A 15,244-nucleotide genomic window follows, 5' to 3' on the forward strand; every position below is an offset into this window, starting at 1 on the left:
TTTGGCATTTGTTGACTTTGCCAAGCTGCAATTGATCATACATAGCCAAGTACACTTGAGCATATTCCAATTTGCAAGAAAAAAATAGATAGTGAGACCGTCCCCTCCAGGAGACTTCCTGTCACGAGATTTTACTGCATCTGATAACTTCAAGAGACTTCATGTCCATGAAAGGTTCTTCAAGATCCAAAGCCTAAGCAAGAGAAATAATAGGAAAGACATGTTACAAAAGCTGTTGCCCTGCAGAGAGAACTTCTTGTGAAGGAAGATCTGCATGCCCAAACTGTCGAGCAAAGTGTATGACACAAGCTGCAACAAGTTGCGCTCGAGAGGAAGTCCAAACAACACTTGGCATAAGGGCTTGAAAAATACTTGCAGATTGCCTCTATAATGTAGGCTTTTAAAAAACTCTTTCGACGAACATTTATCTAAGAAAACCATCTGTCTAGCTCTTCTCTCCCATTTAGAAATTTTACATGATCATTGCATTGCAGACAGTGTTTAATGTGGCGTGAGGACATGTTTTCTTCCAAAGAAAAAGGCAAAAAATGACTAAGCTCAATCATTGTTTGATAAGTGTTTTTGGCCCAAGCAACAATGTCCCTTAAGATTCTGCCATCGTCATGAATCACTGCTTGCATTCTACCAACAAAAGCATCCCATGGATATTCAATATTAATATGGCCCTGATGTCAAAGATGTTGAACGACAACACAACCCATTGCCCTGTATGCATCATGCTCCAAGTAACTATAATTAACAATAAGAAGCCTTCTTTGTGACAACCTGTCAACAACTCGCATATAATGAAGAGACATTCTCAACCATAAAGGAGCATGATCCGAATGTGTAAAGGCATAGTTAACCCACATTTTCTAAGTGAGATTATCATAATTTTGTGGATTAACCCTATACCAACGATTCAGGCGGAAATCTCTCTCTCTCTCTCACACACACACACACACTTTTTTTTGTGTAAAAGAACCTTTCATTAAGAAGAATATTAAAGCTGTCCCAAGATGGAGCAACTACTACTCAAGAAACTAGAAACACTGATATAACACTTCCAATTGTGCCAAAAGAAGATCTCCAAAGGATGCGCATCTTGGAGAGATTGATTCAAGGATGAACGGAAAAAGTGGTAAACATCCACCAAACATAAACATCACGTTTTCCTAAATATCATATCCATTTCTTTCTCTTTTTGAATCATCACTTTCTCCTCAAGGTTGATGATTAAAATGCCTTGATACATCACCTTTCTAGCTCAAAATACACAATACGATGTTATTTTCAGCCCCGAAAAAAGATAAGAAATGGACTCAAAGAATACATCTACTCTGAAGTTTTCGTGTGGAGAAGAGTGTTACCGATCACAAGTCTTTGCTCAATGCTTGTACATGAAGCAAGACAACAAGGAGTAGAAACTACCACTTTTGGCCCAAGACAGGCTACCCCACAGGGTTTTAGTATGACTCACTCAGATCCCTAAGGTTATTTTATAATTGAATGAAATTACAATAATTTATTAGCAAAATGTTAATGATCAGGACACAACATTTTCAATAGCCAAAGTTCCATGCATACATGCCTACTAAAATATCCATACGTCAGAATCTGGCTCATTGATGTTATGTTGCTGGCTCATACCGACAAACACAGTCATATATGACCCCATTAACCAGATTTTCCGCCAAACGCTGGTTTTTTATCATGGCAAGCTTCAAAGATTTAAAAACCAGGACAACATTCCAACTATGAGCTTTGGCCATAGCAATTAAAACAAAAATAGTAAAAGTTGTCAACCAAAATAAATGTGATCAATAAATACCTTCAAACACTCGCACTTGAAGACTGCATTGTAGTTGGTGTGTAAACACCGACCCATCCCCTCCAAAATGATCTGTATTGCCTAAAAAGTCTTAGTTAGTCTAATAACTGTGAAGTTGCAATGCCATTCTCACGTTGCTGAATCCATGTTCGCTCCCCCCGCCCCCACCCCTTTACAGCTGTATGATCAAATATGATACAAAGAAACGTCATAAGAATTATTGATACACTTACCAAGTCAGCATCCTTTGATATTTCAGCTAGATCAGAACTCACTTGACGGAAGTCTATGCATGGACTCCCACAACCATTTTCTACCACCAACAATGGTGGCACATGAGACTGACTTTTGGGTACATCAAGGCCATCATCAGAGTCGATGGCCATTGCATCCAATAATAGCCCTCCCACCTCAGCAGCTTTCCTCAATATATCACAATGCTGTGCAAAAGTTTAGTACAATCATTCACAACCTGTAGTAGCTTTTTCATTTCCACATCTTCAATAGAGAATCCAGTTTGACCAGTGTTATTGTATAGTTACAAGATTCGTAATAAGACTCATAGTGAAGCATTATAAACGTTGCATCCTCTGAATGCGACTATAGACCCCGCTCTGTGTGTGTGTGTGTGTGTGTTGGGGTTGGGGTTGGGGGGGGGGGGGGGGGGGGGGGGGGGCACGTAGACGTGCGAAGTTGAACAAGCAAGAAATTTCAATGCTTGAGACTCCAGTCACTTGTAAAAATGATGGAGATTAGTTTGCAAGAAGGCACATTTTTTAGGTGACACAAAAGGACTTTATATGATTCGGAATGGAAAGACATTCACATGGATTTATATTTTTGTCTAGACAAAACAGTACTAATCTTGGAATGTAAACGCCTTGGAAGTTGGGATAGTCTCCAAAACTTGAAGAGCAGAGAATATCGTAAGTGAAACAACAGCTATGTTAAGTGAAAGAGCCCAAGGCTAACAAAGAAGAGAGAAAATAAAAAAGGAAAAAGGCGACACCTGGAAACCCCTACAGCCTTGTAATTTACTCCAACAACAAGATGCCATCTACGTTTCAAGATGTTTTCCATCAAACTAATAAAAACTATAACTATAGCAATAGCATAACCTAAGGAACACAAAGAAAGGCATATAGAAGCAATCCAGGAAATATTCATAATCTCTACCATGCAGAGATACCTAATAGACATACTGAGAACTGGCTTCTCAAGTTCAAATCTCCGTGTACTCTGCCTTCAACTATTGAACAAGCATGACCAACAGTGGAAACTGCTAGACTTACGTGGGATTATTCAAGAGAAAAGTCTTGAAGGTCTTGTCAGCAATCCATGCTCACAGTGAGCCTGCTTTCAAGGTCTTGTAGCTATTAACCTGGTGGAATCCATTGTTGACCTTGAGAAAGAACATGATAGTATTACAGCAGATATCCCAGGTCCAATGGGAAACAGGAACTGCACAGTGGAAATTGAGAGCTAGAAAAAGGAACTGCACAGTGGAAATTGAGAGCCACATGCCCATTAAATGTAAATTAGGTAGTCATTTACTAACTATCAAGGCAGATAATAGTTCTGCTAAATGCAGTTGTGATCTTAAATTAATAGTTTCTTCTGTGTAGATATTTATTCTACTAGTTCCATCATGGGAAAAAGTCTTTTAGCACCTCCAGCAGCAGGTATGTTAAACATGATGACAAGCATGAGAATGCAAGACACCTCTTGGTTAGTATTGGAAACTTCCCATCTACGATATACTTGGCTGATGGAGTGACATGAACAGAGCAAGATCTCTTGTATCAAGGTGAGATCCAAAATAGATGGTTATCTTTCTAGGAAGATAGTCTCTGTGTTTGATAAGTAAAAGGTGTGGCAGTTGGTGTACAGCAAGGCCTTGCATAAAAATGGTACTGTCATCCAAGTGATCATTGTGGGCTGCTTCCAAAATGTCCATCATCCAGATGCAGGAGGGCTCATAAGCTACCAAATTGACCCTCAGGTTTTGAGAGCTGAAGTATTGAGCATTTAGGGATCCTAATGTGCCAAAGCTGCCTCACACACACACACACACACACACACACACACACACATATATATCGATGGTACGTTCGATATCCACAAAAAGAGAGACAGATTTTAGAGTTTTAGAGTAGGTACTTGTACAAGCTTTTGAAACTTGCTGAGATGATTCTTGAAACAAAAACATGTTACATATGTGCAAAAGAACCGAACGAGTAGAAAACGGCTCCCCAACGGCCAGAAACAGAAAATGCAACGGCTGATTTCTGTGCTCAAACAGTTGGATTTTTTTTGCATCGAATGGAACTAAGTATGGTACGAGACGGTACGGGACAGTACAGAACATATGCACACTGCTAGCTTCATGCAGGTTCAGTCAAGATCTCATTTTTCAAGACCCCATGCCTGCAGTTTTAAGTGCTTCCAGAAAAAAAGTGTGAAACTCGTTATTGCAGAGAAATAGGGACGATCAAAGGATATGCACACTGCTACCTTCATTCAGGTTCAGTCAAGATCTCATTTTTCAAGACCCCATGCCTGCAGTTTTAAGTGCTTCCAGAAAAAAAGCGTGAAACGCGTTACACAGAGGAGAGAAGATAGGTCTAACCTTTGCTGCAGCAGCTACGAAGCCCGGCAGCTCGCTTGCAGTAACATCATTTATGGCTGGTAGAGAGTTTGCAACAAGCACAACCTGCTCAAGAGACATGTTTACAGAAGTACTATAATTAGCACAGGAAATAAGTACAGGAAATACCTTATAGACTGCAAGTATAGTCACATGCAGCCAAGATACACAGCATACCTCAGTACCACGTCTCAGTAGCTCACGGACTAGAGGAAGCATGCCCAAAACAATATCTGCACCCGAATTGTCAACAAAGACAAGAGCCCGCCTGTGTGGTTTGGGGGGCGTGAGGCCCTCACAACCTAACCACCTATTGCGGAAAGCGTCAAAGTCATCAACCTGTGTAAAAAGAACAGATGTTAAACATTTCTTCTACACAGACTTACCAATCAATTCTGAAAGCAAGATGCCATAACATCTCATTGAAAGCAGCACAGAACAGCAATCCTTCTCGGTAAATATATTGCATACTCGCCAAGGCCGACACATTTTCTTGCGACTCATACGATATATCTCAATGATTGTCCCGCTGTGGTATAGCTCCACACAAGCTCTTGAACCCCAATCAAATATATTTGCCGCCAGTACACCTTCAATTAGGGCTAGTAAACGTGCATCCTGAAATGCCATTAAATTTCATCAACACATCCAAACTCTCTATCATAATGATAGGCTAGTTAGAATAATGGCAATTCTCGCTCTCTCTCTCTCTCTCTCTCTCTCTCTCTCTCTCACACACACACACACACACGTGCACATGCACATGCACACACACTTTTTTTTGCGAAGATTGTGTTGCTTTATATTACACAATAGCTTCCTTGAAAAGGAGAGCTCAAAAGTACATCAACTGAACATCTCAGTATATGGCAAGTATATATCATGGTCTATATAATGAGTTTAGACAATCAAAAAGAGATTGCTGCAAAGCGTCTGAAAAAAGGGAAAGTTGAAAAAGTAAGATCATCAAAGACTCTATGGTTTCGATGAACCCAGAAGAAAAATAACTCAAACTGATGCCTGCATGGGTGAATCCCAAAAAGCCAAAAATGCTTGCCAAAGGTAGCAGTAGAAAATCTAGTCCTCAAACGTTGGTGTGTGGACAATGCAAAAGGAGATGAGGCACTGATTCCAGTGGAGCCAGACATCTATGACAAACAGCAGGAACAATGTGTCTCCTTGCTAAAAGCTTTCCTGATGGAAAGACCCCCAGCATTACCCACCACAAAAAAAGTTGTTGTCGAAGAGGAACTTTGGATCTCCAAAGCTGCTGCAATCTCTTCCTCCGGGCGATTCATGCGCCAGAGTAGATTTGCCTTATGAGAAACCCAAGATGGGGGTAAAAGAAAGATATCGTAATATGGGATAATCTCAAAGAACAAGCTGATGATCCTAGGGAACGAAGAGTCCAATCTTCAAGCTTGTTCTGAAGCTCAAGTGGAGGTACCCGCAGAAAGGGCTGAAGCATGTGAGCAATGGTTTGCCACAGAGGGCAATAATGCATCCCTAAACCATATTTCCTATCCGCCAAAGGAAAAAGTACGATGGAAAAAGTACGATGGTACCATCATCATGCATCACATCTGCCACAGCATGGATCCCTTTGAAATTAATAAAAATGGAGCCTCTAGGTTCCTTTAAAGCAGGGGCTTTCCTTTTCCGAGCCTAAACCCTCGAGCTTCAAGCTTGCATCGCCAAGATAGCTTCAATAAACAGCCACCCAAACTACTCTTTCTTGGAAAAAGGGTGAAATATATGTCCTTTGAAGGAAGTACTCAACCATGTGCCATGTGAGTCTTGAAGTCTTGGAGTCTTACCCAAGTCCAAGAGTCCCTTTACTATTGTAATTATCATAGGTTGTCTCTGGAAGAAGATGAGTCCTAAACTCAAATCATGTACTCAAATTTGTGTGTATGTGTGCGTGAGCATGTGCATGTGCATGTGTGTGTCACACACACACGCATGCGCATGCGCGCGCACACACCACACACAAAATAGTTTTGCATAGTACCTGTATCTTTGGGTGAAAGGATACTATTTTACACATGCATTATACTTTTGTATAATACCTATAACTTATGATAAAAGGAGCACACACGAGAGAGAGAGAGAGAGAGAGAGAGAGAGAGAGAGGGCTTCAGATTAATACTCTTGGGTCACAAGGGATAACAACATTGTGTTAATTTTCCAGGGTTTTAGAAAGAGTTCTTGGAGACATGCAATACTTAGCACCCCTGTTGCTAGCAAAGGGGTTTATTAACCCTAAAATCCCTTCTGTTGGGCTTCATCATCATGACTTGTATTGGTTTAGTGGATGAACCCTTTGTCACCCCTTTTTCCAGTGAAAGGGATGTTGAACACTTCATTAAGCTTCTAGTAGCAACGGCACTTTATCAGCCTACTGGAATGTACTAATGGTAGGATATGTTTCACCATGAAATCCTGGATAGCATAGCATCAAGGAAAATAATTGTAATGCACATGAGCCTCTTGGAATCCAATGGTTGTAGGAAATGTGTGCTCTCAAATGGATGCCACCATGACCCCTTTCACACTAATAAAAGAGTGCAATGCACCATGTATATACTATCTATCTTTTTCATTATGTATATACTTAGCCACCATGCATATACTCATATTTGGAATGTAACCCTCTCTAGCTCTTTTTTTGTGTTGGGAGGTAATTTTTTTCCTCTAAGATTATTCTTACCATTTGGTTGGATAGATGTTTATTAATATATCTTTTTACATCTCATCAATCCAAGCTACGGTTTGAGAGTTATGACCATTTTTAATTCTCATCACAGCTCCACGGACCCTTTCATTGGCGAAAGAATACTAGAAGGATGCAAAGACTTTTGATTCCATGGCTAGATAGAACAAAAAAATAACATACTTTTCTTTATTCAAAAACTTACTTATTCTTCTTGGACACGGTCCGCCGACAGGTCATAGAGCCCTGCTCTCTTCAGGATGTACCACTTACTCCCTTCAGAGCTTCTCATGCTTCAGTGGACACCTCTTGGGAGATTTTGGCTAGCATTTCCTCTTGGCACATTTGGAGAGCCAGATGTATAGAGGCCTTGGATGGCACCCAAATACACCCATCACAGGTGTTCACAGGTATTTCGACTGACACGGTTCACACTTTGATAGCCATATGGGCTAGCATGCAGGGCCCTTCACAGGCAGCCTCTTCTAGGAGGACAGTATTTCTTCGAGTTTGGAGGGGTTCTCCCTTTTTCTCAGAGGTTTCTACCGGATAGAGATGGCACTATCAGCCCCAATCCTTTTTTTTTTGCTCTTGAGCTTTTCATGCATTGCATGGTGTATCCCGTATGGAGCTTGCTCTAACAGTTTTCTTTAATACTTAATTGAAGTCTCTTTTTGCCCAAAAAAAAAAAAACTTACTTTTAATTGCATGGTTTAGATAGAGCACAAAAATTCTATCTTTTCTTCTTTTTACAGCTCGTCAATCCGAGCTACGATTTAAGAGTTATGACCATTTTTTCACCATCATCACGTCACCATGGATCCTTTTGCTGGAGAAAGGGTCTTAGAAGGATGAAAGATATTATTTTTAACTGCATGGTTAGATGGAGCACAAAAATTACACCACTTTTTCTTTTTGCAACTTCGCAATCCGAGCTACAGTTTGAGAGTTATGACCCATTTTTTACGTTCATCACATCTTTATGGATCCTTTCACTAGCGAAAGGGTCCATGAAGGATGCAAAAACTTACTTTTGATTGCATGGTTAAATGGAGAAAAAAATTTTCTTTTTACATCTCATCATTCCGAGCTATGGCTTCAAAGTTATGACCGTTTTTTCACCGCCATCACGTCTCCATGGACCTTTTCGTTAGCGGTTATATTTGATTGCATTGTTAGATGGCACGAAAATTACATACTTTTTCTTTTTATATATCGCTAAATCTGAGCTATAGTTTGAGGCTTGTCACATATCCATGGACCCTTTCACTAGCAAAAGGGTCCTAGAAGGATGAAAAATACTACTTTTGAGTACATCTTGGCTAAGAAAAAATATCTCCTCGGATCCTTTCAAAAAAATATATTGCCCAAAGAGTGATTAAACCAAAATTACATAAGTTTTTTTAGGCTCTTTAGTAAAAAATAAGCTCATAGGACCCTTTTGCTAGCAAAAGAGTCATTTGGATGCAGTTAAATTGAAAATAAATAAATGAATTTCGATCTTTAAAAAGCCCATGAGATTGGATGAAAGAGCATTTTTTTGTTGCATTGAAATAAAAAATAAGTCAATAAATTTAGTTCTTAAAATGGTCCTAGTGAACCTTCAGTGAATGGAAGGGTCCTCTGAGTAAGTCTTTTTTAATAATTTGAGGCATAATGCAACAAAAAAATGACAAAGGACCCTTTTGCCGACCAAACGATCCTACTGTCTTTTTTCAAACCAAACTTGATTTAATTTCTTGAGGCTCAATATAATAAATAAAAGTCCAGGAGACCCTTTGGCCAACAAAAGGGTCCTATGGGTATTGGGTATTTTTAAGACCTTAATTTAAGATCAACTCTCTATGTATTACTAGCCCTTCTCCATTGCAACTTGTGTCGCTTCTCTTTTGGAGCATCCACTTCAGCCTCCCTTTTGACCTTCACCTCATCATCTCCCCTCCATTAAGGGGAGGTATGATAAATGGAGGTGACCTTTCAAAAACCATGGAAATTTATCACGATGATGGTTCACAAAAGTGCTCATAACTCTCTAACCGTAGCTTGGATTCATGAGATGTAAAAGTAAAATGTGATGTACTTTTGTGTTGTATCTGACTATGTACTGAAATTAAAAATTGGCATCTTTCTAAGACCCTTCCACTAGCAAAAGGGTTCATGGAGAGGTGATGATGGTCATAACTCTCAAACTATAGCTTAGAGTGATGAACTATAAAAAGGACAAATGATGTATTTATAAAACTCTATCCAGCCAAGTGATCAATATAATTTTATAAAAAAAAATGGTCCTCCCAATATTATGAGAGAGAGAGAGAGAGAGAAGAGAGAATTACCATGCTAAACATGAGTATATACAAGATGCAGTTCACCAAAAGAGACTCTTCCTCTAGAGGAATAGAAAGAGGAAGAGGAAATACTACATTTTCTAATAAGAGTGGAGACAAGAGGACTTCAACTGCACCTATCAGGTGCTTGCAGTGGGACCCAAGAGAGTGGGAGTGGATAGATCATGGGCACCGAGAGAGGGGGATTCCCTTCTTTCGTTTCACCGTTGGTAATGCCAGGAGATTTCAGCTAAGCAATAGAGGTTGGATTCCCTCCAGAGCCCCCCATTGGGATAGCTTCTTCATCACCGCAGATTTGCATAGGAATTTCTGGAGGAGGCTCTCGAAATCCCTCAGAAATAGAAAGATCACTCTTTTCTTTTGGCTTTCTATTCATCGAGGGATTGCAGTGAACCTGTGGAGATCACGATATTGGGCTGATCCCACTTGCCCTCTCTACCCCCACCCCCTACCCCCGCACCCTCAGTCCTCTCCCCCCTCCCTCTACCCTCACCCTTTCCCCCTGTCACCTTAGCCTCTACCCCCGCCCCCTTTCTCCTCCCCCTCATTCCCTATCCCCTCCACTACCTACCTCCGGCCCCTCAGCCCCTACCTCCTACCTCCTCCCCCCTCCCCCGCCTCCCTCATCTCCTCTCCCACCCCTTCAGCCCCTCTACCTCACCCCTCCCTTCCTCCTTCAGTCCCTCTCCTCTCATCCCTCCCGCCCCCCCCCCCCCCCCCCCCCTTAACCCTCTCCTTTTAAGCCTATCCTTCTCCCCCTTCCTAGCCTCCTCTAGCCTCTCCCTCTGCCTTCTTCCTCATCTAAATATGCATTACACCTGGGGTGTCCACTTCATATCATTTTCCAGTTGTTCTGTTTGTTTCAAATCCTCATGTGAAGACTCGCTCTGCCAGTATCAGGATTCCAGATGCATTCTACGCAGAGGAGGGCCTCACACAGGGGCCCCAGACATAGTAGGGAGAGCGCTTGCAGGTAGCTACTGATTTCTATGCCTCCCTTCTTACAGTAGATCCTGACACTCAAGCCAAAGATGATGCTCGAGTTATTATGTTGATTTCAGTGCTAAGCAATGCTTTCATTAGTGCCATGGCTTTAACATCGCACATTGCATCTTTGAAATGTTGGGTCAGTTTCAAAGATTGGAACATGTTTTCATCATCATCGTGGCCTCATACACACTCATAACACATTCCATCTTTCAGATCCAGATCGACCTTGGGTCAATTTCAAAGCTCTAAAAGATGTTTTCAATAGGACCTTGGCGTCACAAACACTCTTATACATCACATCTTCAATACCCCATTGCTTGATAGACACTCTTACACATCACATCTTCAATTGCAAATCCACCTTAGGTCGATTTCAAAACTAAAAACTGCTTTCATTAGTGTCATGGATTTATAATACCACATTATATATTTGAAAATGTAAATTACTCTTGGGATGATTTAGTCTTCAAATATGTGATTTAATTTAATAATATCGAAGGCTTTATGTACATTTATTGTACATCATATCTTTTAAATGCAAATCAACCTCAAGTCGATTTAAAATTAATAATGCTTTCATTAGTGCCATGGCTTGAACATCTTAATTAAATATTTGAAATGCTGATCATCAATTTCAAAGATTGAAACATGTTTTCATTGTCATTATGGCTGCATGCACGCTTATACACATTCCATCTTTTAGATGCAAATCAACCTTGGGTCGATTTTAAAGCTCTAAAACACGTTTTCATCAGGACAATGGCTTCACAAACATCATATTACACATTACATATTTTCAAGGATAAGTCAACCTTGGGTCGATTTCAAAATTCAGCATACATGATGTCATCAACACCATTGCTTGATAGACACTTTTGCACATTACATCTTTCAATTGCAAATCAACCTTAGGTCGATTTCAATATCAAAAACTTCTTTCATGTTAGCATCATAAATTTAACGTCCCCCTTACATTTTTTGTAATGTAAATTGACCTTAGGACGATTTACTCTTCAAATAGGTGAGGCACCAGGAGGAGTACCCCCTGCAGAGGGACCAACAGTAGAGGCAACCACTGTAGCATTGGCTGGCCTCAGATCAACCCCAGAAACAATATTCCACAAATGCTTTGCAACAAGAATATGTTTCATGAGATAAGACCATATCGGATAGTTGGTGCCATCCAACTTATCATCTTCACGAAAAACGCCAAATAGATCTTGATTGTTCCCAACCATAGCAAATGTGATACCCTAAAAAAGACCTGAAAACCCAAAAGCCTCAAGGCTATCACTGCAAAAAGCTGGCTGTCCAAAAATGACAGCCAGCTCTACCTGGAAGCATTTCAGCTTGAGTCCACTACAGTACACGCTCATTCACGCTCAGCAAAAGTAGAGGTCTGCAGCATTTCCTGATGCTCAAGAGGGGGGTAGCACCTTCAACCCTTCAAGACAGACACGATCACAAGGTCACTTGATGACACTGTAGGTCTCACCCGAGGTTCTGATTGCTGACAGTATTTCTGCCACGGGATCTCATACTAGTCACTCCACACAGGTGATGCATTGATGTATGGATGGAATCGTGTGCTCTCCTAGACCGTATCATCATTGTTGGTTGTATATCACAGATCATGTATTATCTGGTATGGGCTATTTATGCCCCTTTCATTGTTGTTTATTTGTTGTATTTTGTAGCAACAAATGAGATTGGTTGCTGTCTCAAGAGGAGGGTATGTCACAGGCACGTGAATTTCATGTGCAAATAACCCCGTGGACAAACCCGAAGATAGACTGGCCGGATGGGACTGGCCTAGAGGAAGTGCTAACTTCCTAGAAGTCCCTAGAGTTCAATTCCAAGTGCACCCACTAAGCCCAAGTGCTAGGCTAAGGCTAGTATGAGGGGTCTAAAAGTTGGGCCCAAGGAAAGCCATGTTTCATTGGCAAAAGGAGGTAAGAGCACTAATGAGGGGGGCCAAACCCAATGTTTCATTGGTAAGGAGGGTTAGAGCATTAATGAGGGGGTCACGACGCACGTAGCAGCTCCTTATGCACTACCTACCACCCCTCTCTCCCTCTCTCCTCTTCTAAGCGTTAGAGGATAGAGTTGCACGTTTTTCAAAGGTTTTAGGCTTGGCACAAGCGGATCCTTCGCCTTGTTTTCTTGCTGTTTTCCCACCTTCCAAGGCATCCGTACAAGCTGTATAGACTGCCAGTGAAGGACAAATTAATGTAATGGGGTGTACCAAGGGGTACAAGGTTTGTGTGAGTTTGTGTGTCACCACATTCTGGTTAGTGTGACCAGGTTAGGCGGTAGAAGGTTCTATTAGGTGTGATTGAGAGATTCATGGGCTTGATTGAGAGATCAGTGGAGTGATTTGTGGATCTGGAGATGCTCTCCTTTGGGGCACATGCGTTGTATCAGTTGCCCTTATAAGGGTCTCTCCTCTTTTGAATAAACATCTCTTTTGTTCCATTTGTTGAATCCTTCACGCTGTTCTATCATGTGGTATCAGAGCCACGTCCACCCTCCTTGAGCCCTCTTTGAGCGCCATGTCATCATCTTCTTCCAAAATGAAAGATTTCTTCCCTCTCTTCCCACGTTTTTTTCTTAGGCTTGTTCTGCTCATTCTCTGAGCCATTGTCAACGCCCTTTGAGGTCAAGCATCTCCATGTTGGGGCGAATCCCTGGCTAGGAGGAATTAGGGAATAGTCGCTTCCTTTGGCCGTGCCGACACATCGACTGTTCATGCCATTTTGCCAAATGCAACCTGCTAGAGACAAATCTCTCTAATTCCTTGGGGGAGGCTGGGCGACCTTATGAGCTAGCTGTTGTTCAAGTTTGAGCGCATTTGGTCCACAGAAGAAGGAGAAATAAAAGAAAAACCAATCGATTTTGAAGCAGTTCTTACCCGCGACCTAACGCATATTTCCGGGCATCCTCCAATATGGATCTTGTCCACTAATAGGGTGTTCTTTCTGCCTAAACAGCCCCTTCAGATCTGCTTTCATCAGTGCGAATTGTTGTCTCCAAGATCCTCCTGTTTTTTGTTCATGTTTTTGACAGTTTTATAATCTTGTTATTTGTATGGTCAACTCCACTTTGGGGATTTTATGACTGCATCTTTCCTCAGTTTTTAGTTGATTACAGCCCTGTAACAAAGCAGACACTGCCCTGCTTGTGGGTAAGACCCTCTCATGGCAACTCAAACAAAAATTGATAAGCTTGAAGGAGAAGGCTTTCACACTTGGCAAACCAAGGTGAAATTCATTCTTATGAAGAAAGGCATATGGAGTGTTGCTAAAGGAAAGGAAAAGAAGCCTACAAATATTTTGACTATTCACACTCATGTGATAGCTTGCAAGGCTCCAATTTTGCTTACTTTTCTTGAGCAGCATCAGCCATGGACAATTATGCTCTCTTGTATGTTTGCTTCTCTTCCTTCTAATGCATTTGGACTCGCAGTCTCTACTGGAGCACTTACATTGGTCAAGCCGTCCCCCCAATCCTAGAAATACCCTCCATATGCAGAGTATTCATTGGAGCCGTGTCTTTGATCCGCCATTGGCTCATCTTCAGCCTAGGAAGGCTGTGAAGAACCAGACTTTTCAAGAATGCAAATGTGTGCAATGCATGCAGAATTTGAATGCCAATTGGCCCTCCAATGGGGAAGAGCGCCCTTGTGGGAGTACTTGTTTCTATTTCGACCTACATGCAAGGTGGGAGAGAGATGGCGGATGAATGCAATGAGGTAGAGAGAATGCTACATGAGATTTACAATGAAAGGGGTGATACCCTTTCATTAATGTCCCTTGAGATCACTCAAGTTCCATCTTCCCATTTACACCTACCCTTATCCTATGACCCATGCACCTACCATTCAATGCAGTCTAATGCACCCTTCCCTTTCCTATTGCCCCTAGGACCTAGACACGTGTGTGCACATCTTTATTACTAATCATAGGCCAATGTTACATAGTTTGGTGGTACTATTTACACTGCTTGATCGATCATAAATACAAACATATAACCGCACCATCAAATTGGTGCCTAACAATAATAAGGTTCTAATGACTATTAATTAACTAAATAATCATTTCTCTTGTCATGACACTCCCTCCTGCTTGAATGAGCAGAAGTCCTCTTCTGGATTATTGCTTATCTCTTCCTCTTACGTGCACTTTCTCTTGTTACTTCTGCAATTGCATCGCCTCTTTATAATCTGCGAGTATCTGTGAAAAATATGTAAAGAACTCTTCTTCCATCCATTATGCATCACTAGCTGGCTGGTTTTTAAACTTCAGTAAATACATATATCTCTTCTTTCCACGAGTACTCTTCTCTTTATGGTACACGATCTGTTCCGGAGTAAGAACTTCAATCCCATCTTCAAGTTCAGGTTCTTCTTGATGCTGAGTATCCAAAAACGCAAAAGTATCGCCATGGTATCTCTTCAAATTGCTCACATGAAAGATATTCTTCAAACGCCAGTGGGCTGGTAATTTTAGCTCATACGCTCTGGATCCTTCTTCTAGATATAAAGCTGCTGAAATCTGAAATGGACCATAAAACTTCGGTGCTAACTTGACATGTTTTGTACTTCCTCTCACTAACTTGATTCTTCTTTTATCAATCTTCAGTAAAACCCAATCATCCTCCTTGTAATAAACTTCTTTTCTTTTTTTATTGGCTGCCTTGGATTGTTGAACCTGGGCCTT

General features: G+C 41.2%; 1 protein-coding gene across 2 annotated transcripts in view; it reads right to left on the reverse strand.

Moving 5' to 3' along the window:
• Window positions 1-1,087: 1,087 nt before the first annotated feature.
• Window positions 1,088-15,244, reverse strand: part of PANK2 (pantothenate kinase 2) — a 148,617-nt gene continuing 134,460 nt past the window's right edge. Inside the window, exons 17-22 of one of the 2 annotated variants that reach the window (XM_087394129.1) lie at window positions 4,950-5,096; window positions 4,656-4,817; window positions 4,461-4,544; window positions 2,065-2,271; window positions 1,832-1,903; window positions 1,088-1,721 (exon numbers count right to left, since the gene is read on the reverse strand). In XM_087394129.1, coding sequence (XP_087250255.1) covers window positions 1,632-1,721; window positions 1,832-1,903; window positions 2,065-2,271; window positions 4,461-4,544; window positions 4,656-4,817; window positions 4,950-5,096 — 762 coding nt within the window. In that variant the 3' untranslated portion in view covers window positions 1,088-1,631. The remainder of the gene's footprint in view (window positions 1,722-1,831; window positions 1,904-2,064; window positions 2,272-4,460; window positions 4,545-4,655; window positions 4,818-4,949; window positions 5,097-15,244) is intronic. The other variant, XM_087394128.1, reaches the window with a different exon arrangement.

Source organism: Dipteris shenzhenensis, chromosome 23 (assembly GCF_047967505.1).
Source record: "Dipteris shenzhenensis isolate YYH24624 ecotype China chromosome 23, Dip_SZ_1.0, whole genome shotgun sequence".
Classification (NCBI taxonomy): domain Eukaryota; kingdom Viridiplantae; phylum Streptophyta; class Polypodiopsida; order Gleicheniales; family Dipteridaceae; genus Dipteris; species Dipteris shenzhenensis.